General features: G+C 30.5%; 1 protein-coding gene across 1 annotated transcript in view; it reads left to right on the forward strand.

The window, feature by feature from the left end:
• SP2353 (EGF like, fibronectin type III and laminin G domains protein pikachurin) overlaps positions 1-26127 on the forward strand; it is a gene marked incomplete at its 5' end in the record, with an annotated part of 163746 nt that overhangs the window by 19209 nt on the left and 118410 nt on the right. Inside the window, one exon of the mRNA XM_088237136.1 lies at positions 10434-10578. Within this exon, the coding sequence (XP_088093262.1) occupies positions 10434-10578 (145 nt within the window). The remainder of the gene's footprint in view (positions 1-10433; positions 10579-26127) is intronic.

Here is a 26127-nt window from a genome sequence, read left to right on the forward strand (position 1 = left end):
AACATGTAAGGGTGAGTATGTTGCTTTAGCGCTTTTCTCTCTGACGGTACATATTTGTCCAGGTGTATAATAACTCATGTATTCATGAGAATGCATTTGATGTAATTAATCACGGTTGGTACATACGAGTATTTTGACATTTTTGAGTAGTTTCGACCATTTTGAAGTAATAATTTTTAAAAAATTACTCCTGGGAATTAATTTTGCGTCGATCTGTTACCCGCTTGGTTAAGCTTACAATCTTCTGTATAATAATTATATTGGAAACCAAGTTTTTTTAATTTTAAAAATATTTGGTTTTTTGAGTATAATGTTTAGTTTTCATTTGTTTTTTTTAATGTATCGTCTTGAAAAAAAAACCTTTTTATATTGCAATTTCCTTACGATACAAATATAAACAACTGTTTTTTTTATATGGAGTTTTCAAAAAAAAAAACAAGAAAAATATTTTTCTTAACCATAAATCATAGAATTAAGAATAGTCCAGAAGGAGCGTAGAACCATATTTGAATACATCGGACTGTGTCCAAAAATTCCCCTACTTAGACATACTTTCGCCGTGCGCATACTTTAAGTCTGATCGTAATATTGCCAGATTGCGAAGAATTTAACCATATCACAAATGTAAGGTAAAAAAACTATTATTTAATTTTTCTTAAAATTTACTGTGCACTCGGAAACATTGATTGACACAACAGAGTAGATAAGTAAAAAGTAAATAAGAGTAATTGAATTAATACATTTTGAACTTAAAATATAAAACAATTTTTTTTTGACATAAAACAGATATTTTTATATCATGTTAAATAAAATTTGATTTTTTAAAGATAATGTCGTTCAAATGTCCCCCATGGCGTTGTTTAATCTGAGGTCTGATTTTCATTAATTATTTTATTAGATGAGCAAAATAGGGTAAAAAAATTTACTACCCTGGCAACACTAATGAAATTTCCATTTTGTTTCTTCGACAATCTGACAGATGGAAAAAGAATTCAATTTTTAAGTAATGCATTTGTTATATACACATTTTTTTGCAAATTACAAATAAAATGTGATTGCATCCTGTTTCTTTAAGGTCCTAACAGTATTTCTAAACTTTAAAAGGACACAACACGGCATAGTTGAATTTAAATCAGGAGTTGCGTACTGAGCGACGTGAAAGAAACTAATGGGTCAAATCGTAAACCTACTCATTTATGAGTAGTTGAGTTGCCTTCTGTTTGATGTGCGTATGCGGTTTCTGGACTATTCTTAATTCTATGCCATAAATAATATAATTAAAAAAGAATACTTATTCTTTGTTCAGGGATCAAACGGTTTAGGATATTTATTTATATCTTGCCAAACCATTTTATTTGAGAAATAACATAGTAAATATGGTCATACTATGTTAAAGAAAATCATTTTCATTTGGTTTGGATAGTTTGAAAATGAATTTTTAAAAAGAAATTTATTAATTTGAGTAAAATATACAATGTACTGCTAGAAGAGGAGGGGCGGTAAAAACAGAAAGGGAATGAGATAAAACGAAAAACTCAAATATTCAGATAGTGACAATTTAATCGTGATTCAAATGCGAACAATGAAGGGTGCCTTTGATATTAGTGAGTAGATTACTCTACAACCGAGCAGCTTCTAATGTGGAAAAGGGGGCAAAAAAATCAGAACGATGAGATAGCCCATGTTATGATAGAGGTTTGAAGAGCTAGATAAACAGGCAAAGTGGAATTATTCGAACTGTAGTAAAGTGAAAGAATGTTTGCTATTTTTTTTATTTACAAGTCCTACGGGAATAATTGTTATCTTTAGGACTAATTGAATTAACTTTAGAGAGTCCTTTCAGACTCGACGGGTGGTGAACATTAATATCAACTCAACGGCCGTAAGAAATTTATCATCTTATGGATGATGTTTAGATTTAGGTTTTCTTTTATTCCATGTCTTATTTATATTTTAAAAATACACAATATTATATGAAACAATAACCGTTCTTGTACTTTTAAACTTTGTTATTATAAATAAAATATTTTAAAAATCAATAATTTAAAAAAAGCTTATTACTCAATTGTACAATCTTTGTTACAATATGGTATTGTAGGATGGGGTGGTGCATATGCCAATATATTAAACCATCTTAAAATAGTACAAAAATTAATTATTTAAGTCATTTTAAAGAAACCCTCAACATTCAATACATAAAGTCTGTAAAAAATATTTAAGGTTCATACTGTAGACACTCTTTATAAAATAAATTCCATAATACAAATTTATAAAGAAGAAAAAATAAAATAATTTTAAAGATAAATAAGTCTCTAAGATACCAACATAATGTAAAAATACCTAAATTCCACACAAGTCATGGTCAAAATAGCTTTGTCTTCAAAGGTGTAAAAAATTATAGTAATCTTCCCAATGAACTAAAAACTATTAAAAATAATATAAATAAATTTAAAGTAAATCTAAAGAAATTTTTTGAACTACTACTACTACCATCACGCCATTTCCCCGTAGGGGTAGGCAGAGAGAATGGACCGCCACACACGTCTATCCTGGCATACAATCCTAGCCTCTTCCACATTCATACATCTTGTCATACATGCCCTTCGGTTCTGTCTGCTTTTGACATGACCAGACTTAAGATTTTGGTTTATCTGATCATGCCACGTCTTCCTTGGTCGTCCTCGTCTAACGTTGCCGTTCATTTTTGCCATATATACTTGTTTTACCATTCTCTCGTCGTCCATTCGTTCTACGTGACCAAACCATCTCAGAGACCCTTTCTTAATCTTATCAATTATGCTTGTCTCAGATTTACACTCTCGCCTGATTTCATCATTCGTAACCCTGTCATACATTGATTTCCCACACATTCGTCTAAGAGATCGCATTTCAACCGCGTTCACTCGGCTTTCATCCTTCCTCTGCCAGTTCCATGTTTCACTTCCATACATAAGTGTTGGGACTAAAACTCCGTTGTGCACTGCCAGTTTAGCTTCGATTGACATATTTTTATTAGAAATTACTGTGCTTAGTGCTCCGTTCATTTTGTTGCCCGCATTCACTCTTCTTACAACACTACATTGACTACATTGTAAAAACTACATTGAATTTTTATTGGTATAAATGTTCCGTCTTTGGTTTGTGATAACACGATGTTACATCACCGTACGCAAAGGGATTATTTACCACAGTCTTTTAAGAGTTCAAAAGGAAGGGTAAATGCAGGACGGTAAAAAATACCATACACTTGATAACATGAAAAATTATGTTGTACGCAAATACAAATCAATTGTAAAAACACAGTATGATAATTATGCTCACCAGACGAGACAAAACATAACTTGACTTATAAAGTTTATATTTGAAGCACTAACTTTGTGGTTATTCATTGCAATATAATAAATACAACAACTTTGTTTTTAACCACTAATTTTTATTTTTCACCGACCGGTTTCAAAACAAACAAGTTTCTTCGTCAATGTTTACGTAACTAATGAATTGATTCCTTTTTTTATATTTCTATCATGCTTACTAAATACTACACGTGGACCCAATAAATCAAGTCGTTTTTTCTTACACGGGTGGTAATTTGATATCATTATTTTCGAAGTAAGACAGGTAAAATTCATTAGTTACGTTAACCTTGACGAAGAAGCTTGTTTGCTTTAAAAACCGGTCGGTGAAAAACAAAAATTAGTGGTTAAAAACAAAGTTGTTTAATTTATTTTATTATAGCTTGACTTGTTTATATAACCAAGTACAAAATAGGTCCCCGCAAAAAACTTTACCTTATGCCACAGAATCATCTTTACCTAACTGCCACAGAATTAATATTTCATTTTTGTTTTGATAAATACTTGCGACAATTCCTTAAAATACAGTCTGAATATTAAACAGTTTTCATTCCGAAAAAATAAATTCTCAGATGTTTGAAAAAACAACAAAATTACTTTTCGCTTCCTCGTGGAGTTCTTGTTCGGAATTTCAATCACTTCTCTTTTGTTTTGTTTGTCGAATTGATCATGAATAAGATTCAAATTTCCTTCCTTTTGTGATCAATACACGATAAAAAGACTCATTAATTACAAGGGAATTAAAAATATGAACTCAGTTTATCATCGTTGCGCCGGCAATATCTGTGAATCGACGTTTTTTTAAAGGAGATAATTTAAACAATGTATCTTTTGCTGATGGATTATATTTTTAAATACATTTTTATTCGTGATAAAAAGGAAAAATACGTAATTTTATTTTGACGAAATAATTAACTTAATTTTGTCGAAACGAAAAAAAACATTAAACAAGAAGTTAAAAATGCTTTTTAAAAAATAAATCACTTAACAAATATTGTCGGCGCAATGACGTTATAAGATTAAACGCTTCCCTAGTTCTTGTATGTTCAATAGACCAATTTTAAAAAATTGAGTTATGAATGCCAATATGTCCATTATCTTATTACGCGTTTATGAGCTAAATAATAAATATTCTTTCCGTTGTTAAATATAATTCTCCTCAGAGTAATAATGCGTCAACTTAGAGAAGCCCTATCACTATGTTTCATAGAACGCAAGCGATGTTGGTTTGTTGCTTTGCAACAAATTGGTGGCCATTTTGTTTTGTTTGACAATATACGCGTAACGGTACTATCGGATGTCTTTGTTGCTGTGCTTGGCTTGTTTGTAATTAACTTGGATATTTACGTTATAATAAATAAAAAATCGATAATGGTGAATTGCAGTATGTTTGGTTACAACAGTAGGAGCGTCAAAGGTGTTAAAGGAGACAGTTTTCATAGGTAATTGATTTCGAATATTTTCTTATGATTAACATCAATTTTTGGCATTTATTGTCCTGACTCGTGTATTTCGTTAATTTAAAACTTTCCTTATATCAACACATTTACTTCATTTACTATTTTTTCTTAATTAAGGGGATAAATTTATGAATAAAAGTATGTTTACTGTTGATAATGACAGTTACTTACGGGCAATATGTCGGGGCCGCACTAGGCATCCATATAAAGTTTGAGTGTTTATCAAGTAGACGTCGAATTAAATTTTACTTGAAAATCTAAAATGACGTGTCTAAATTTCAGGCCACTACGACTCGCCGTTTCGGAGATGTGACGGACAAACAAACAATAACTCAACACAGGACTTTGGTTCCATGAAGTTGGGATTTATGTCTTAATCAATGTAACATAAATAAATAAAGGCGAATCATAAAAAATGAATCGGAATAATCCTGCAATTATAAATACAAAGGAACATATTTAAATATATTTACAATGCAAATTAATATCCATTTGGCGATTCTCGGCATGAGTATGGCCCATTGTTTTGCTGGGAACTGTAACTAACTTAATACCCAATAGTCATAGAACGGTTTTCCTACGTTTGGGCTCCTCTATAGCTTGGTATATTATTACTCTGAGGTATTTTCAGTATTTTTTGAGTGTCAATATCTACTCGCTGATTTTACTTATTTGACTTTAAAAACAAATATAATGTCTTTTGTACAATTTGCAAAACGGTTTATTGAACATAAAAAAATTAGGGCATCGAATATATTACAACATTGAAAGACCCCTAGAATTATCCGGACCCCTTCTAGAGATCTTGTGGCCTTTTTTAAGATACGCACATTACTAAAATAAAGTTTAACTAGAGCTTAAAATTAAATTAAAACGAACTAAATAACTTTTTTTAAAAGTCAATGCGTTTAGGTTAAAAAAATCTTTGCTGATCAAGATATTTCAATTACTCTTAAATTTATTTTTTAGAGTGGTCAGCGCCGGCCTTCTAAAAGGGTTCTCGCGAAGGTTTGATTTTGACCTACTTAGCCGAAACCAAGTAAGGGTTATTACTGGAGTCCTTACAGGGCATTGCATGAACAAACATCTCGCCAGAATGAACCTTTCTAAAACTTTTAGATGTAGGTTCTGCAGTGTAGATAAAAAACCACTTTTACACATTTTATGTGAATATTTATTTATTTATATACGGCATTTCTGCCATTTACATATATGTGGTATAAAGAGTGCTTAAAATTAAAAATATAAAAAATCGAGTATGTAAGATTAATATACTCCTACTGTACACATTATAAATTACTTGAAATACATATATATTTTAAAGAAATTATACAATAACAAATTACATTAATCAATCAAATTATAACTATTCCAACCCAATCTCCTGAAGATGATTTGCTCTTTTTGATAAAAATATGTTTGTCACTTTATCTTTTAAGTTAGGCAGAGATAAACTAAATATATCAAAATATGATGTATATTCATTCCCGGTATTCTGTAATCTAACAATAAGTGAGTTATATTGAGCTACCGTTCGAGAATTTCGACAATAAAATATTGTAGATGTTCTGCTTAACCTAGGTGGTACATAGAATGAAATCAATTTCAGTAGATCAGGGGTACCGAACATTGGTTTTACTATTCTATATAAAGTCGTAAGATCGGTCGATGTTCTTCGTTCTTGCAATTTAGTTAATTTAAGAGAGTCTAAAATTTTGTTATAATTTAATTGATTAGTAGAAAAGCCCATCTTAAAATTAATACATCTAAAAAACTAATATGATGTTTATATCACAAAACAAGCAAAAACACAATTTGTGCAGTGCTGTGGTTATTTTTCTAATATGATTTTGTAAAAGGTTCTTTAAAACGTAAATAAATAAATGTTATTTAATTGAAACGGGTAAGTAGTTAAAATAATAATTAAGTAAACAATTGACAGGTTAAATAGTTATTTGGTATAACTGAATTAAGATTTCGATTTTTTTTTTGATTTTGTGATCTAAGTTTTATTTTTTTTTTAAGAAATTACCAATTATTTGTATTTTAGAAATTAGTTTCAATAAAATAGGGTGTGATAAGTATCAAATAATATCTCCAATGTTTTGGACGACTCTTTTTTTTAAACTTTATAAATGTACTTCAAGTTTATATTCATACAAACGTGTAAAATGTCTTGGTAATGAGATTCATAGCATATATAATTCTCATGTGGTTACTGCACTGAAACGCTACCCTGGATAAAAGCGTCGCGACGCAGACGCCTACCTTCCGGAAGTGAATTTAATTAGAATTTTCCCTGGACGCCCGAAGCATTAACGGTACAGAATGACTTCTACCTTGGTGAAATAACGCCTTGAAGAAATAAAGGTGTGAAATCCTTAGTAGGTACATACGGGGAACGTGTAATGATTATGCACCTACCCCTAGAAAATGGCGCCTGGGAAATATAACTAATGCAATGTCAGAAACATTAAAAACCTTTTTTTTTTGTGTTGTCTACGGATGTAATACACTACTGACACCACACCATACACATAAACAAAAAATTTGCATCTTTTTTTGTACGGGTTTACCTACATAGATAGATGCAACCAACAACTAAGATTGGAAAATATACACAATACATTGTATTGTACTGTAGGGTTCATAGGCCATAATCAATGATGCACACTTGCTAAAACGTTTCGAACAAAAAAAGCAGTGTCATCTTTTTCTATAGAGTCTTTTACAACATTATAATGCAACTCTTACAGTATTGCACATAAATTAGAAGCATCTTTCTGCAGTACATTCACATCGTCCTTACTGTGAAGAAATGGACTACAAAAGAACGTGGTCAATAAAGAAACCACAGGACGCAACGCCAGTCAGTCAGCTCAACAAGTTCAGTTCAGTCAGTCAGTCCAGCTTGACGAAGTCACTCAGTTCCAGCATGTAGTTCAAGTGCAGTCTCTTCAGCCCATCATCGTCGCTGCACTCGCGCTACACAACCAAGTGCTGTATCTAATTTGCCATGTAATAAATACGCATTAAACAGCAACCTCGTGTCTTTTCTGTTAATCTCTAACTGGGGTAGGAGCTCCAACCCTGAACTACCTAAATTCTTCAAAGTTTCTTAAAAATGTTAGAAAAAGGTAATAAAAACAAACTACTTTGAGCAACGTCACATGGAAGAAAAATTTAAGACTCATTAAACTTATTCAGAATTGTAAATTCAAAACGTGATTGCCCAGAACTGTTATTTCTTATCAACTTCATGGTGCCTGGAAGAATTACTAGACAGGTACCACTGTATTGAAGCAACAATTCACGGACAGTGTATACTTGTAATGCTGTATTAAATAGACTCCAGGAACTCGGCAATAGTTTTTCCCACGTATCGGATATATTTGGTGTAGGATATTATTGTTATTATAATGATGGTGAATGACAATTAAAGTTGTAGTCTGGTAAAACGCACGTATAATGAGGAAATCGTACGATTTTGCCATTTTAAAACGAATGTTTTTTTTTAATCGCGCAGTAATAAAATAATAAAAAAACATAAATTAGATAAGAACAATAATTTTTAAAGGTATTTCTGTTAAAAAATATACTTAAAAGTTTTATGTAACTTAAATATAATTACTTTTAGACCGGCAGATTACGCCATTTTAAATTGAGACTAAACTTAGGTATCTGCGATTTTAATAAAAACAAAGAATCGAACTTAAATTTGTTGTAATCATTTGTATATTACAACCAGAATTATCTTTTTTTTTAAAAAAGAATACGATTCTATAAAAAAAAGTTTCAACTAAAGTATTTTAAAATTTGTTTTTTTTTTGTAAATGTAATACCGAAGTCATAATTTAACGTAGAAATAAAGGAAAATGTCACAAAAATGTATGTGATTTAAAATGCTTGTATTTCATTTCAAAAATAAAATTTTGCTTCGCCCACTTTCATGTCTAATTTATTATGTTCAAATTATTTTAACAAATTTTAGTTTGATTCTTAGTTTTAATAAAATCCCAGATACCTAAGTTTAGTCGAAATTTGAAATGGCGTAATAAATGTCACCTTTTATATAATGAACCATTCCTTTATTTTAAATCTCCCTATTAAGAATACCCATGTATTAATACATTACAATTTTGAAAAGATTGTTTATAGAAGACAATATACAAATCTAGGTATTTACAGGGCTTATCGCCTGTCATTAGCTCCTATACACACTTGTTTGAACAACTATTCCATATTGATTACAATATTTTGAGTTTGTTCAAATGTTTGTGTACAAAAAACTGGATTTCACCCCCTAGGGAGTCATCAGGATTAACAAATTACAACAGGGAAAAAACATTTAAGAGAAGGTAATATGGAAGCCTAGGCATTTGCAGGAATTATGACCTGTCATTGACTTTCATCATTTTGCCTATGTTTGAACATTCACATTTCTTCATTTCTTAAATTTGTTGATTTTGTAAAGTTCTGTATACTTTACTGTACATACCGCTCTGTAACTTTAAATGAAGAAATGTGGATGTTTTAAATGACAATGTTAAAACGCTTAAAATTTAGAAAGATGTTTTATGCAGGTGTCCGGTCTAAAACGTGTTGATTATACAGCAACTCTGAAAAACGGAAAAAACAAAACGTCGCTTTTTTTCGTTTTTGTCCAACAGACCATTTTTAACGAAATTGAGTTAAGTTTATTTATTTAACTTTTGTGCATAATGTTATTGGCGGGCTTATTGCCAAATGGCAATTTCTTCCAAATAACTAATAAAATAAAAGTTTTATTTTTATAATTCAAGTTACAGAACATATTCAATAGAAAAAAAAAGATTAAAAAGTTAAAAATATTTAAAAATAGAAATAAACGTATTTGTTTATAAATTACCTTAAATCAAAACTATTACTCAATGGTACAAAGAAAATAAGAGGAAAGAGGAAAAAGAAAAGAAGGAGAGATTAAGGAAGAAAAGGGAGATGTTTCTTCAGACGTGATTTAAACAGAGATAATGTAGTAACATCTTTGATGGTGGATGGGAGATGATTCCACAGTCGAGCCGCATGGACACTTTATGAGTTAGAGAAGAAAGAGGAGTTGTGGATGGGTATTAAGAGAGTGCCTTGAGAGTTAGAACGAAGAGGTAAACCATGAACTGATAAGCGTTGAAAATTTTCACGCAGGTATATAGGAGCGTTAGGACTATGAAGTACATTGAACAGAAGTAAAAATGTACAGACCAAAACAAACCAACAGCTTTATTTATCTCATATATATTATAAATTAAAACAAATTACAAATAAGATAATTACAGGTTTTCCCAAGTAGCATTACAGTAAGTTAAGAAATATTCTCGAACATAAAATGAACAGTAATCTAATGTAAATCCAAAAGAAAAGTTATTTCGAAAGCAAATATCAATATTTAATGATTTTGTTATTAACAATATTTTGAGTTTGTCCAAATTTTTGTAGACAGGGACTGGATTCAACTCAATAGGGAGCTGTTTATATTAACATATTACAACAGAGATATTTTCTAAATATTTGAGACTAGTTTGGAAATAATGCATTTACTAGATTCTATACATTTCAGTCTGATGTGTTTTTTTTTCTCCCTCAGATTTGATTGCGGCTCAGGTCCTGGTGTGGTCAGGTCTGATAGTCCCGTACTTCTGAACCAGTGGAACACCCTGAATCTATATAGAAGAAGGTGGGATGCTTGGATTCAGCTCAATGGAGGTAGACACGTGCAAGGAAGATCAAAGGTAAGAAAGATATAACCCTTATGAAAAGATTAACATTGGTGAAATACCAAATACATTAGGGGGGCGTGTATTCGAGCATACCCGACGCGTTATCCATTCGAGATGTTTCGGAATTCATACGAAGGGGCTTCGTAAATAGCAGGCGTATCGGGATGAGAATGTTCAAGTTAAGTGACGTTAACAGGCGCTACTCAGGGGTGGTTTTGTGGCTTTGCAAAATTGAACAGTGCTTATTAATAAACGAGTCCCGTGGTGATTCCGAAACATCTCGAAAATATTACGTATTTCCTGTGATACTGAAGTATTTACGAATACACGCATTGCACTTGCCAGACTCATTTTTTGAGATACAGAGCACTAAATTTGGTGCACGCGCATTCGTCGTCTTCATTGTAACCTTGTAAACTCAGTAAAAAATCAATCTTATGCAAGCAATCTTAGTTCCATTTTACATAAGAATGTTTTACTTACGTAAGCCACATTTAACTCGTGTATCAGTTCAAAACTGCGATATTTAGTATCAATACCAAAAAAAAGTGTTAATATAAAATGCCAAGTAAATATTCCTAGCAATTTCACTAGGTACGAAAATACCGGTTTTGCTACTTGAAGCAATGATTTATTTATTAAAAACTTTTATACATAATTTTATTTGTACATTGGCGGGCTTACTGCCAAATGGAAATTTCTACCAACCAACCGATAAAATAAAAGTTTTAATTTTATCATTCAAGTTACAGAACATATTCAATAGAAAAAAAATATTAAAAAGCTAAATATGTATGAAAATAGAAATAAACGTATTTGTTTATAAATTAACTTAAAACAAAACTAATACTCAATGCGAAAGGGGATAATAGAGGAAAAAGGAAAGGAGGAGAGATTAAGGGAGAGAAAGGAGATCTTTCTTCAGACGTGATTTAAACAGAGATAATGTATTAACATCTTTGATGGTGGATGTGATGATTCCACAGTCGAGCCGCATAGACACTATATGAGTTAGAGAAGAAAGAGGAATTGTGGATGGGTATTTTTTTTATTTTTTTTATTTATACTTTTACATTGTTTGTATTCTCTTTTTTTTTATACGGAATAATGTTCCCTCACTAGGGTGTCCCGTGCCGAGGGAAACATTTTACAAAAATGTGAAACATGCCTAAGATAATAATATTTAACAAAGTTATGAAATATATTTAACAAAGTTAAATAAATTAACAAAATAAGAACAATAAAAAAAACGTAATTAAACCAACTAACCTAATTATAATTAACATAATAAACAAAATAAAAAACAAAAATATTCATAAAAAACATAAACAATTTATATAGACTAATTAATAAAATTCATAAACAGTGCATACATTTTACATATTTGGCTTGATCCACTCATCGATCCGTGCGCAACCCACCTCCACTATCCATTTCTTAGTGGTAATTTTATATTTTTAGAACTTACTTATTGTCCTTATGGATAATGGAAGTAGATTGTACACTTTAACCGAGTATGTTATTAAAAGAGTGCCTTGAGAATTAGAACGAAGAGGTAAACCATGAACCGATAAACGTTGAAATTTTTCACGCAGGTATATTGGAGCGTTAGGACTATGAAGTACATTGAACAGAAGTGAGAGGGAGTGATAGTCTCTCCGCTGTCTTATTTTGAGCCATTTCAGTTGCCTACGATAATCAGAAATGTGGTCATATTTCCTAAGACCAAAAATGTACCTTATAATTAAATTATAATATAAATTGATAATACATACATTCAAAGGCTTTAATCTGGATAGCTAGCTATCTATCTGATAGAGTTCTTTGTATTAAAATTAAAGGTATAGTATCTTTTTTATTTATTGCTAAGAGCGGTGTTCCACAGGGATCTCAGTTGGGCCCTATTTTATTTCTTTTATTCATTAACGATATTGTTAATATATTCCACGATATCAAAATACTCATTTTTGCTGATGATCTCAAGATCGTCAGACTTATTAAAAATCTTTTCAACTGTTCGATTGTTCAAAGAAATTAGGATAATCTTGAGGCCGGGTGCACCAGAAATGCTCTTTTTCTTAACGTGGATAAGTGTCATATAATGCGGTTTTCTCGAATTGAAAATCCATTGGTATCAGTAATACGATATTAACTCTTGCAAAGAAAATAAATGTTTTGGGTTTCATCTTGATGATAAATTAACTTTTGTTACCCAGATGAACAAGGTGGTTAATAGAGCCACTAAGATTTGTTATCAGAACAACAAGAGACTTAAGTCTGTTGATGCATTAAAAATATTATACATGACCCTAGTAAGAAGTCAGTTAGAATATGGATCCTCAGTTTGGTCTCCTCATTATGTTACCCGTATAAACAGTGTGGAGAAGGTCCAACACACGTTATTAAGATTCATGAATTGCAAGTTAAACATTCCAATAGAGGAGCTAAACTATAAATGCTTAATGAAGCAGTTAAAATTAATATGTTTTAGTGATAGAAAGGAAATATCAGATTAAGTGCTGCTTTTCAAGTTATTAAATAATGTTATTGACAGTCCCGAACTTTTAAATTGTGTGAATTTTTATGTGAGACAGCGTGGGGCGAGACAAAATACTTATTTTGCTGTTGATTTGCATAGTTCAAACTATGCTAAACACTCACCTATTCCACGGCTCCACATGTTAGCGAACAAACATGGAAACTCCGATTTATTTAATTTATCTTTTTACAAATTAAAATCATTATTTTTTAATCACTTCTTTTCTAAATTATAAAAATGTATTAAGTGTTATACTTGTTTTACTGTTTATACTATAATACATCGCTCTGTTACTTCAATCTTTTTTATATTTAAACTCTTTATTTATTTTTAATTTGCTGCATATCTATGTTTTAATGTCTTACTTAATTTTCCTTTATTATTTCTTTATTTTCTGTTGATTTTTTTTTTGTATCTATATTTTTATACTTGTGTACAGGTGTTAATTTAATTAAAATGGTTTTTCAATATTATTTTACACTTTGTCAAAGGTGTAAGCCGTCGAAATAAATAAATAAATAATACTAAATAACTATAGTTAACTAATCTCGAATTGGAATTATCTTCCAAAGGATCATATCCCGCCAGTTTAACATATTTTTGTTATCATTATTTATGAGTTTTGTTGTCTGTGGCGATTTCTATCTGATCAAATAAATACTCGCAACATCAAAAATTCAAACTTCTGTTTTTGAGTATGGGCAAAATATGTTAACTGAAATCAATCCTCTAGAGAATTCATATAAATTTACCGATAAATATAACGGAGATTGGAAACTTTATAGAGAGGTAAATATCGTAGTCTAATATGAGTATCATTTCAATTAGCCGATGTTTCATAAAAATATGATTTCTCTCCGATCCCATATTCCCCCTATTATTATTTTTTTCCTGCATTGCCGAAATGTCTGTCAAACTTGTTGAAATTTGATTAACGAGTCCTTTGAAGCGTATACTTTATTATATTTTAAATCAATAAAATAATCTCGAAGATTTTATATTGACATTCATGTAGGTTACGGTGTGTCACGCTCCATACAAAAAAATAGACTATTATTGTTTTGGGTGAAATAGGTTTCAAAAGTTGTAAATAATAATCTCCTTTGGAGTTTAGTTTAAAAAGTGGGATTTTGTAAAGTCTCGTTCCTTTTTTTAGAAGACATATTAATCAATTTCTTCTAAGTAAGCAATCGAAGTAATCGCGAAAAAACTGTGTGTTTATAAATGTAGTGAATCAAATTAAGAGACACCTAAGATAACCTGAACACACGACTTGTAAGATAACCGCCACGAATAGATCGGAGATTAGATAGATCTCTTGGACCTACGGTTCTGTAACATCCGATCTTACGAGCTGCGCGTACGTTATTGCGCAAATGATGATGAAAAGATAGTCGTGGAGGGATGCGGAGGGGTAGGGAAGAGAGGTGAAGGATAAAAAAGAACTTTAAAAATAAAAAATGTAAAATAAATCATTATTGTGACATTGATACTACTGAAAAATCCTTCATTATGCATTTTTTTTAAATATATGAAAATTAACGTTTTTTTCTCCTTCTTTCGCTTTTAAAAAAAAATAAAAAAATAAATTTACATAATTTTTATTATTATAAACAAGGCGTTTGCTAAATAATGTGTAATATTAAAACAGAAAAGTTTTTTTTAATATTCAAAAATTTACTATTTTCGTATTTTTTCAAAACTTAGCGGCATTTTAGCGAGCCAAAGACATATATTTTATTTTTTTTAAATTGTGTTCTTATGTTTTTTCAAAACTTTGTGACATTTGAGTGAGCCAGACACATAATAACATATGTTAATTATTTTATATTAAATAGTGTTCTATTAAGTACAACAAATTCTTGAAAGTGGTCATGTGAAAAGTCGGAATAATCGACGTGCGTGCATGAGAAGATGTATGAATGTGAAGGAAGCAAAGGAAGTGTGCCAGGACAGAGTGGTGTGGCGTTCTATCCTCTCTGCCTACCCCTCCGGGGAAATGGCGTGATGGTTAGTTAGTTAGTTAGTTAGTGTTCTTATTTTTTTTCTAAAACGCAACTTTTGAGACTTATTACGTTTCTCAATTCGAAAGTTGAAAAAAATGACACACCCTAATGTAGTATTTTCAATATGTCTGCGCAAAGAGACTTTTGTTCAGTAAAGTATTGTATTGTAATCATCAAACAGACATATTTTTGAACTGTCGACAAATTCAGTCGGAATATAAAATAATTTCATGACATTTTGTAGCTGCGGGGTCGTGAAAATAATTCAATAATAATTTGAATGTAAAAGTAAAATATTTGTTTCGTGTACATCTTTACAAAACAGAAAGGCAAACTGAATTTAAATTTAAATGTAGTTATAATAACTTATATTTACATATAAGTTATTAATTAAAAATACTCGGTACACTTTCACTAATTTGTTTGGCCAATTTGCGCTTTTATCCTTTAATAGGCATCTTCAGACTTAAGGATAATTGACGTAAGTGTAGGTACATTTAAAAATAAGTTGAAAGGGATACAATACGCAATATTCCAATGGAACAGAGTGGGGCAAATTATTGAAACATGTGTTGGCGTGTACTGTAAGACAGGATTCTATTCTATGAAAAACATTTATTGTTTTATTACAATGTACAGGGTTCAACTAAGAGAAAAAATAAGGGTGAGTTTTTAATTAATATCTGCTGATTTATTAAAATTATATCACTTTTATTTTTTATCCTATTTATTTCTAAAATTTCTAATCTATCTAACTTTGGACCTTTATGTCCTACATGTAAAATTTTTATGTTTTTTGATTGATTAAATGTAGTTATTTTAGATGGTTAAGTCAAACTTTCAGTAAAACAATCGAATGGATGCATTCATCTTTGTTTTATATTATTTTATTATAGTAGGTAATTCGACAAAGATACATACTTAAAAAAACATACATATGATATTTGTCAATACAATTCCTAGAAATAGATTAAATTACATTATACATTTAATTGTTTTTATTTATTTGCAATAATTGCTAATAAAAATATGTCAGTCAAAGCTAAACTGGCAGTTCACAATGGATCTTGAGTCCCAAAACTTAAGTTTGGCAGTGAAACATAGAACTCTCAGAGGAAGGATGTAAGCAGAGTGAACGCGGTCGAAATGCGATCTCCTAAACGAACGACAGGGTCACAAATGATGAATTAAGGCGAGTGTGCAAATCTGAAAATTGATAAAATGAAGAAAGGGTCTCTTAGAAGGTTTGATCATGTAGAGCGAATGGATGACGAAAATATGGTAAAACATTTATGTAAACATATATATATATATTTCATTTTAATAAGAATATTAAAAGATCTTAGAATCGGGTTGTGGTCCTGTGGCTAGTGTTGCGGACTCACGGGCCAGAGGCCCGAGGTTCAAACCCCACTCTACCCCAATTTGATTTCCATTTTCTAATAGTGAGTTATTTACAACTTATTGAAAATGGCCACCAAAATTTAAATATTGGTGTTAATTATAAGAATGCTAATATTTATTTTTAAAAAAAATCTTCATTATCCATAATAAATGCAATGTGATAAATACGATTTTTTTTTCTTATATGGTAAGAATGAAAGGTAGCGTGGGACAAGGACGACCCAAGAAGATGTGGCATGTTCAAATAAACCGAAATCTCAAATCTTGTCATGTCAAAAGTAGACAGATCCGAAGGGCATATACGATATTATGTATGAATGTGGAAAAAGCTAGAAATGTATGTCAGGATAGACGCGTGTGGCGGTCTATCCTCTTTGGCTACTCCTACGGTGAAATGGCATGATTAATTTCAATTTTATTTACTTATATATATATATATATATGTACATTACAAAATGTAAAATCTTAATTCATACATACAAATAATAATCAAAATTCAACAAAATTAGGTAAATATCAAAATAAAACGTAGGTATACATAATATCTTGAGAATATTTAAAAAAAGAATATTTTATTTTATTTATTTTATTTTATTGAAATAAACGGCACTTAGTGCCTTTTACATATTAGTTACAAATACAATTAAATATACATACATGTAAGCATAATTATAAGTAATACAGAGCATTTAAAACAATATTATTAATTTAGAAATATAAACTATATAAAATAATAAAATATTACCAGTTATAGAATTATCGATAAAAAAAGATAATTTGGTATTAGAAATACTTTGAACCAGTTAAAAAAATAACTAAGAAGTAAATTTTGAATAACATTAAAATATATATATATATATATATGTATTATTATTGAAAACTAATATTTAGGTAAATAGTATATGTTTATATATAAAAATATATAATGATGTAAAAAAAATGATAAAGAGAAATATTTTTTACTTATAAATTAATTAAGAAAAGAAAAAATATTTTGTAAAGAAAAACTCTCTCAGAGACGTTAAAAATATAAATGTCAAAAGCAACATTGTTCAACATAGAGGTAGCCTTTCCAATAGGCGTAACCATTGGCAGGTTTGTCATGTATATTGGAATGTAGAACAGTCTATGTTGACGCGGCCTAAGGGAATCAATTATCCGGAAAGTAAAAGCTAAGAACCCCATAACTTTAGGGTTGTCGATAGTACCGCGCAACAATCGAAAGAAATGGATAGTTAGATACACATTTCTTCTGGTCTTTAAACTGTTGTAAACCCAGAAACTGAGTGGAATAAAGCCATGGATAATATGTAGACAAATCTAAAAAAAATCTTCTGAATGCTCTCCACCATAAGAGAGTAGTTCAACTAACATGGTCGTCACATCATCAAGCCACTCTCAAGTTTACTTCGCACCGACGAGTTGTAATGAATTCTCAGTACTCGTGGTTCCACATTAACTCTATGTGCACACATCTATATATATAGCACATTTGCTTGGATGAGACCTTTGGATTTATTTGCTACCTACGGGGCTCTGGTTAAGATGTTGCATTTGCCTACCGTGGGTACCGACATTGTTCCGGCGTCATAAAAACAACTGAACTGGGCGTGTGTACATGTGATTTTTATACTCTCACCGTGATCTCAAAGAAGATGTTTTGCAATCAATAACTATTAAATTCACTGTATTGTGTAATTCGTCAAGTGCCCCTCCTTCCTGACAACAAGATCGAATCTGATCCTGACTGCCAAGCGACAAAAGTTTCAGACAATAAAGGTGTCAGAACCCAGAATAAGGTAGGTGATTGCAGTCAATGTATTTAGGGTTCAGTAGCAAAGTAAATAAAGGATAACGCATCCCGCAAACCAGCACTTTGAGCGTGCATCTGCTAACGGGCAAGTAACGCGATCAACTCGTATACTATCGAAAACCTTGGAGGTACACAGGACGAATTCTAACCTCTTTAATGAACTACTACAAACTGTTTGGATCTGATCTAAAATGTCGGGAACTCACAAAAGTAATGTTGGTGATGTAGTATTAGTAGTCGTACAACTGTGTGCGTACTAAGTTCATTGTACTGAAATATTAAGACGTACACAGACAGGTCACATTATAATGATGGAGTTTCCCTTATACTCGGGACACGGGTCGTATGGAAAATAAAAGAAAATATAGCAGAGGGGAATTCATTAAATTGAGCCGTTAAAGGAAGGTGCCCGGGAAAAATTTATGGCCGTCGGCCCATTTCTGGGAAGCAATTTTCCACTCTCTCTATCTCGGTGACGTCACCCATTTGTCAGTTGAGGAAATGTCAAACGGTTTTCTGTAACGATACACAGGTGGCGCACTTAAATAAACGTTAAGTATATTTTTTAATACTTATTTTTTTAAGGTTGACAGGCACCGAGGCGCAGTCGGTTAGAAGTTTTTTTTTTTCAATGTGTGTTGCATATTAATTTTTTTTAAATTTATAAATCAAATAGCACAAAGTATTTAACATGTAAAATACATTGAATTACAACAACTCAATTCGGAACATAAATAATATAAACATTAGAAAATTCACATATTGAGAATAACAAAGAAACAAAGCAAGTTTAGCAGCTTTATAACTAAATATAGCACAACAATATATAAATTTATTTCAACAGAGAGAAAAAACATTTTTAAGAAGGGAATATGGAAGTCTAGGCATTTACAGGGCTTATGACCTGTCATTGGCTGGTTTAATGCCTAGACTTCCATATTCCCTTCTCAAAAGTGTTTTCCCTCTCTGTTGAAATAAATTTAAACATGAATACTTCCCTAGGAAGGAAATCCAGCCAGTCTGCAAGCATTTAGACATACTCAAACATTGTTCAACAATATATACGCCAAAAACATTTTTATACAAAAGCAGAATAAATATATGAACAAAAAAACTTTAAGAATGCATAAAGTGGTGAATCTACTAAGGGAGATAAGGTCGTTAACATCACATGCCACGCGGACGATGCAGCTATAGCGATGATGATAACATATCCATCTCAGTTAGTAAACATCTGGATGCATAAGAAATGTCGTATGGTTCAATAAACACATTGGAAACATGATTCGGATATAGAAAACGTGTGTCAAACCAATGATGGTGAATACAATAGAGGCGAGGATAGATAGAGAGAAAAGAAAAAATACGAAAAAACAAGTAGAAAACTAAATAGAAAAACTAAATAGAAAAACTAAATAACCGCTCCGAACGTCAGAGATGAAAGTACTAAGGGCAATCGCAGGTACAACCTATTATTTATTATTGATTTATATACAGAAACAAACAGTCAACAATGATATAATAACATACAAAAGATATGGTTTACAGACCAGCGAAGTTTCGAAATAAAAATCAAACATATTAAATTGTGGTACAACAAAGGGGTGTGTTTGAGTGTATTTGTATGAGAGAATATTATTTTCATGGGCATGTCATACCATATATATATATATATATGCTACAAACTTTGTAATAATTAAAAAGGGAATGGCCCACGCTCAGACGCTGAAGTCTTTGTGGGAATTTTTTCCAATTCATATTATCGCTTAATTTTAAGATGTATTTTTCTAAAGTGTATTTTTTAAATTATGTTTCTATGTAAATAATACATGTTTGGAAAAATAAACAAATAAAAATAAAAAAATAAAAAAAATAAATTAAAGAAATGAAAAGTGTCTTTAAAACAACAGAATTTACAGATTTATTGTAAATTACATACCAAAAAAATAACAAAAAATTAGTTATTATCTCAGAGAGATAAGACATTACCCTGTCGGTATGTTTTATATTTCGAAAAGCTGCTAGAAAGAAATTCTAGCAACTGGGTGTTGTGATTATTTTTTTATGGCTTCCTTCCACATCCTCTCTTTCCTACCTATTGGCCAGCCTCCTAAAGCGAAAGTTTGATCTAGGTGATCGAGATACGTTCTATTTGATTGAACAATGCAATGCCCTTTGCACCACTGAATGCGGATATAAAAGTGATTATAACGATTGAGGATATCAACAGTAATATGTAGAATATAAAAAAGTTAAATAGAATATCATATAAAACCAATAACAGATATCCCCAAATATACTGTTAATATATCAAAATAAGTGTGAGTGTTTGCTTGTGGTGGGGGTGCGTTCGTGTGAGAGGGTGCATAAGAGCGTGTGAGGGTTAGTATTAGGGTGTAAAGGTCTACGTGAGGGTGTGGGTGTTTGTGAACTTGTATCAATTTTGTTAAAAAAGAGTCCCTTAGTTTGTGTAAACATTTCAAAATTGGTATGTAGTCGAGGCAATCCATTTTTGATAATACATTTATTTAACACCAAAACATTTATAAAGAAAAAAAATAAGAACAATCCAGGTTAATACTGCTAAAAAAGAGTAAGATTGGCAAGTTTACAAAATAATCTAAAATATAATAAAATCATTTTATGCTTTTTTGTTGTTTCTGTTATGAAACAACAATGCGTGACAAATAATAAATAAATAATTTATGATAATTCCAAAAACATCTAATCATAAATCAAAATTCCAAACATCACAGCTTATGTGGCACCACTGCATAAATCATCCAAATATGCAATTCAGCTGTAAATATTGCTAGTAAAAATGAAATTAAAATCAAATACATAATTGTAAAGTAAGATTTAAATATTTAAAAAAATTCGTTGCCATAATTTTACTGAACACACATAAATAAAGGTGTTTTTTTTTCTTCTCCCGAGTGGTCAAATTCGTTTAAGCGGTGATGGATTTCTGACAACATGAGGTTTGTTTTTTGTTTTATCTCATTGATTTAATAATGTGAAAAAAACGTTGAAGAATATTTTACGTTATTTGTAAAAATGTACTTTGTAATTAAGACCATGAACCCATTTTTATATTAAAACGAAGAGAAATATTCCATGGCAAAGCAAGAAATAAAATTAATTCAAATGTTTAAGTAAAATTAAATTTTCTTCGGCGCTTTTCCTCTTTTCACGAATATGTCAGCAATGACGGATCAACGTAATATATTTATTCCGAAAACGAAAAGAAATACAAATTAATCATCTAAATGTATTTATCAACAAGAAATTCATAAAATGATGTTTTAACTATTTTGAAAAAACAACCGCTATTACAAAAAAAAGTACAATGTTTACAAATAAACCATAATTAACTTTGTGAATCATTATAACCACTAAGTTAATGATTTAAATATTTATAATATGTTATCAGCGAGTATGGCCTTAAAAACGGCATTATAACGGCAAGTGGTTATATACAAATATTTAATAACATTTATTAATTATTTTTAAATTTGAATGTATTACCATATAAAGATAATAAATTGTATAAAACGTGTTTTGATTATATTTTATAAAGTATAACTTTTACTTTAGTAATTACGCTTTTTTTCTGATAAAAATAAAATCTTGGCGTTTTTATGATTAACCCGAATATTTCAATATTCGGGGCGTTTTTTAACCAGTTGTAAATAGCCAACTGTTAGTAAGTTGGGGTAGAGTGGGATTCGAACCTCAGACCTCTGATCCGTGAGACTGAAATTCTAGCCACGGGACCACAACACATTTTATTTCAATGTTCATTGTGATTCATGTATGATTCATTTTATACGTTTCTATAATTTGTAAGGGTATGTTTGTAAATAAAGTATGATTCCGGGATCGCTTCCAGATGAGAACACAAAAATTAAATGTGAATTTTTCTGAAACAAGGGTGCTTTAAGCCACTATTGCTTTAGGGTTTCATTGGCTGTTGTGGTACAAAAAATATACTTTTAAAAAAGGTGTATTATTGTGTATGTGAGGGTGTGTGCGTGTGTATGTATAAGTATATATATTAGAATGCGCCGTAAACATTTGGACGTACTCAAAACATTGTTGATGTAAATTTTAAAGTTGTAAAGATCTGTCTTTAATTCTACAATTGAAGAAAAGACGAAAAAGACTTATCGTTTCCTTAATATTAATCAATCAAATGTTCAACACAAGCCTAAAGAATCCACATTTTCTAAGTGGTTTCAAATAATTTATAACATTAATTTGTATATTCAGTATTTTAATACACTGGTTTATTCATTACAAGACTTTTTTTTTTTAAATCAATGGACTTGATCATAAACTGGATACGAAAATCGAAATGTCATTTCACCAAATTCTGGATTCGCATCCATCTGCCTCTGAGGTACAGATATATACTATTGGTACAGTTAAATGTATTCAATAAATCGATAATTACATATTTAATTATAAATAAACAAAACTAACATCTAGTATCGTATAGGTGACAACTGGTTTTATAGAAATACGATCCGAGAAAAAAGTAAATATATCTTTTTTTCTCGTACTTATTTTGGGACAAAAATGCAACAGTATTTATTTATCGGCGTATTTCATTTTTACTTTTGACGATTGCTTATATGAAATTGCAACTAAATCGAATAAATAATTATGAGCCGATATTTTTTTTTTTATTTTTTTTTATTTTTTTTTTTATTTTTTTTTTTTTTAAAAAGAAATATTTGCGTTCTTATGATTTACACAAATATTTAATTTTGAGGGCCATTTTCAACGAGTTGTAAATAACTCACTATTAGAAAATGGGAATCAAGTTGGGGTAGACTGGGATTCGAACCACAGACCTTTGGTCTGTGAGTCCGAGACACTAGCCACAGGACCACAACCCGATTTACGAATTTTATAATGAAAGGGATCTAAAAACTTGCCTTATGGATTACTCGGAACGCAAAAAATATTTATAAAAATATTTGATACCACTTTTGGCCTTCAACCAGATCTTGATGTTGTCGAAAAAGTCAATTTTTTCCGCTTATTAAAGTAAGAAAATCAGTCCTATTAAATTTTATAATGTGCATTAAACTTTATTAAAAAATCATCTTAAGGCGTGAGTTGCACATTGTTTTGTAATAAATGGGGAGCATCGTTTTTGTCAATATTAGCCAGGCGCTCAACGGAATCTTTTCCGCGGAGTGTAAACTTTTTGCATTTCGGTAGTTTTAAGACGTGTTCGAATCTGTAATGTGATTAAGTTATATTTTTAAAAACAAAAAAAACATTTAATCAATATAAATAATTAACAAAATATTCAGACAGTTATACACTTCATACCTCGGTTGAAGGCCAAAAGTAGTGTGAAATATTTTTTTAAATAATTTTCACATTCAATCTGATCCAAAATGCAACTGTTTAGACCACTTCCACTTTGATATCTAAAAAAAAAAAAAAAAACTTCATACGTCATCGGACCACTCTAATGTACATATCGTCTGACTAACTTGAAAATTCCAATCTTCAAAAAAAATAAATTACAGGTGGATGAAAAAACAGTACAATTGCGACAAATTATACAGTTTTTTTACCCTCCTGTAAAATTTTTTTTTGGAGATTGGAGTTTTGCAAGTTAGTCAGACGATCTATCGTAGTTTGCTTTCTCTTTATTTCGAACTTACCGCAATATTTGTAAGATATGAAGTGCGTCTAGTATCGGAATAACGTGCACATTTATTATACGCCGGCACTAGGAAGCACGCTAGCGCCATTTCTGGGCTGGGTCATTTGGTATTCAGTCCATTTTCCACGTCTTCATCTTCAAACTCGCGAGAGATTACTTTGTATGAACGCAAACGTGTACAAAGTAACACAGCTACGCCACTGGTGCCAGATTATAATTTGAATTTATGTTTTCCTCAAATACAAATGTTTTATGACTTACAATTTTCTTTTCGCGACAAACGACAGTCGAAAAATTCCGTTTGCAAAATTGTTTATTTGATTAACCACTTCAGTAATCATAAAAAAATAGAAAACCCGAAAAAATAAACTTTTTTATGAATGAATTTTATTTAATGAACATATACTATACTACATCCTTCATTGAAGCCATTTTAGGCTAAAAGCGGGAATGAATATTGATTATATTATGGTGCATATTGTGAGTGGAGAAATTAAAGAAATTAAAAAAAAAAAAACATTTTTATTTGTCATATGCCTTATAAATGTCATTAAAACGTCATTATTATAATACTGTTTTCTCCAGTCAAGCAGACATTTTTCATCTCTCTTATATGAAATATAAAAAATTCCTCATAGACAGTACACCTGTTTAATTTTACGATGCCAGTAATTATGTATGTATTCGTATGTTCATTATTATATTTCTGTACCTTTAACATTATTTTTATGTAACTTTTTTCTTTTCTTATTCTTTAAATTTAAATTTATCTTATTTACTTTATTTTTATAAATGTATAAAAGCATACGAATTTTTATTTTATTTGCAACTTCTAAGTGCCTATCATTTTTTTAGATATTTTATTTTGATACCGATAATGTACTCAATAATCAATATCTTACACCACTGTGGAAAATTTTTATTGACTGTTTTCACAATTTTCGTTCATATTTATTCTTATTTTCCATATACAATATATGTAAAAACTGTTGTTTTTTTTCCCAAATAAAAATAAATAAATGCAAAGAACTAGATATAAAGCCTTTTGGCTCGTTACATGATTTATTTTCACCCGAGTTAACATTTAGAAGTGGTCTTTTCTGCAGGTAAAGTTTGCCCGAATTATCTCGGGTGTGGGAATTTTAGCACATAATAGCCGACCGAGTATGCTCGGGCGTAGTCCTTAAGCGGTAAAATAGAGTAGAATATTATCGTTTCGTATCGTATCATATCGTGCCGTATCGTGTCGTGTCGTATCGCATCGCATCGCATCGATTTGTGTCGCGTCGTATCGTATTGTGTCGTATTGTGTGATATGGTGTTTTTTGTCGTGTCGTGTCGTACAGTATGTACTATTTTTTGCTAATAAACGCCGTATTTCGGCACTGAAACTGATACTAAAATAATCAATTTTGTAAACAAACAATTTAATAAATGTCACTAAATTATAGTAGGTATATATATTTATTTTTTTAAATAAATAAGAAATATTATTTTATAATTATTTATTATTTCTTATGATTTACCCAAATAATTCATTTTGAGTGCCATTTTCTACGAGTAGTAAATAACTTACTATTAGAAAATGGGAATCAAGTTGGGGTAGAGTAGGATTCGAACCACGGACCTTTGGTCCGTGAGTCCGAGACACTAGCCACAGGACCACAACCCGATTATGTAAAACCAACTTACTGACTTTTAATATCTATCGCTAAGGACTATCACTACATTAACATGTAAATACTAAAATACAACGTCACATTCACCATACACAAAATAATTAATTGATTTCAGGTGTTGCTTAGTATGTGAAATAATTCAATAAGATGAATCTATTCGCAACAATAAAAGTTTGAGATTTTTTACTTCACTAAAACCTATAAAAAATCTAGCAGTATTATTTGATGAACATTTATGCTGACGAGCTTATGAATGAATTAAGCCGCTAAATGTTTTTCAGTTAAACTTTAAAGTTTGACAAAATTGATACCCATTAACTTGCACTATTGTAAGCCTTACTTATAAATCGAGTATAAAGTTATGCTTGAGAATAGCAGTAGTATAATGTTGGTATAGCGAAAAGTATTACTTGTAAACCTCGCATAGAGTA

The sequence above is a fragment of the Micrasema longulum genome, unplaced genomic scaffold, assembly GCF_059751315.1.
Source record: "Micrasema longulum isolate JH-2025_06_02 unplaced genomic scaffold, ASM5975131v1 h1tg001653l, whole genome shotgun sequence".
Lineage (NCBI taxonomy): Eukaryota > Metazoa > Arthropoda > Insecta > Trichoptera > Brachycentridae > Micrasema > Micrasema longulum.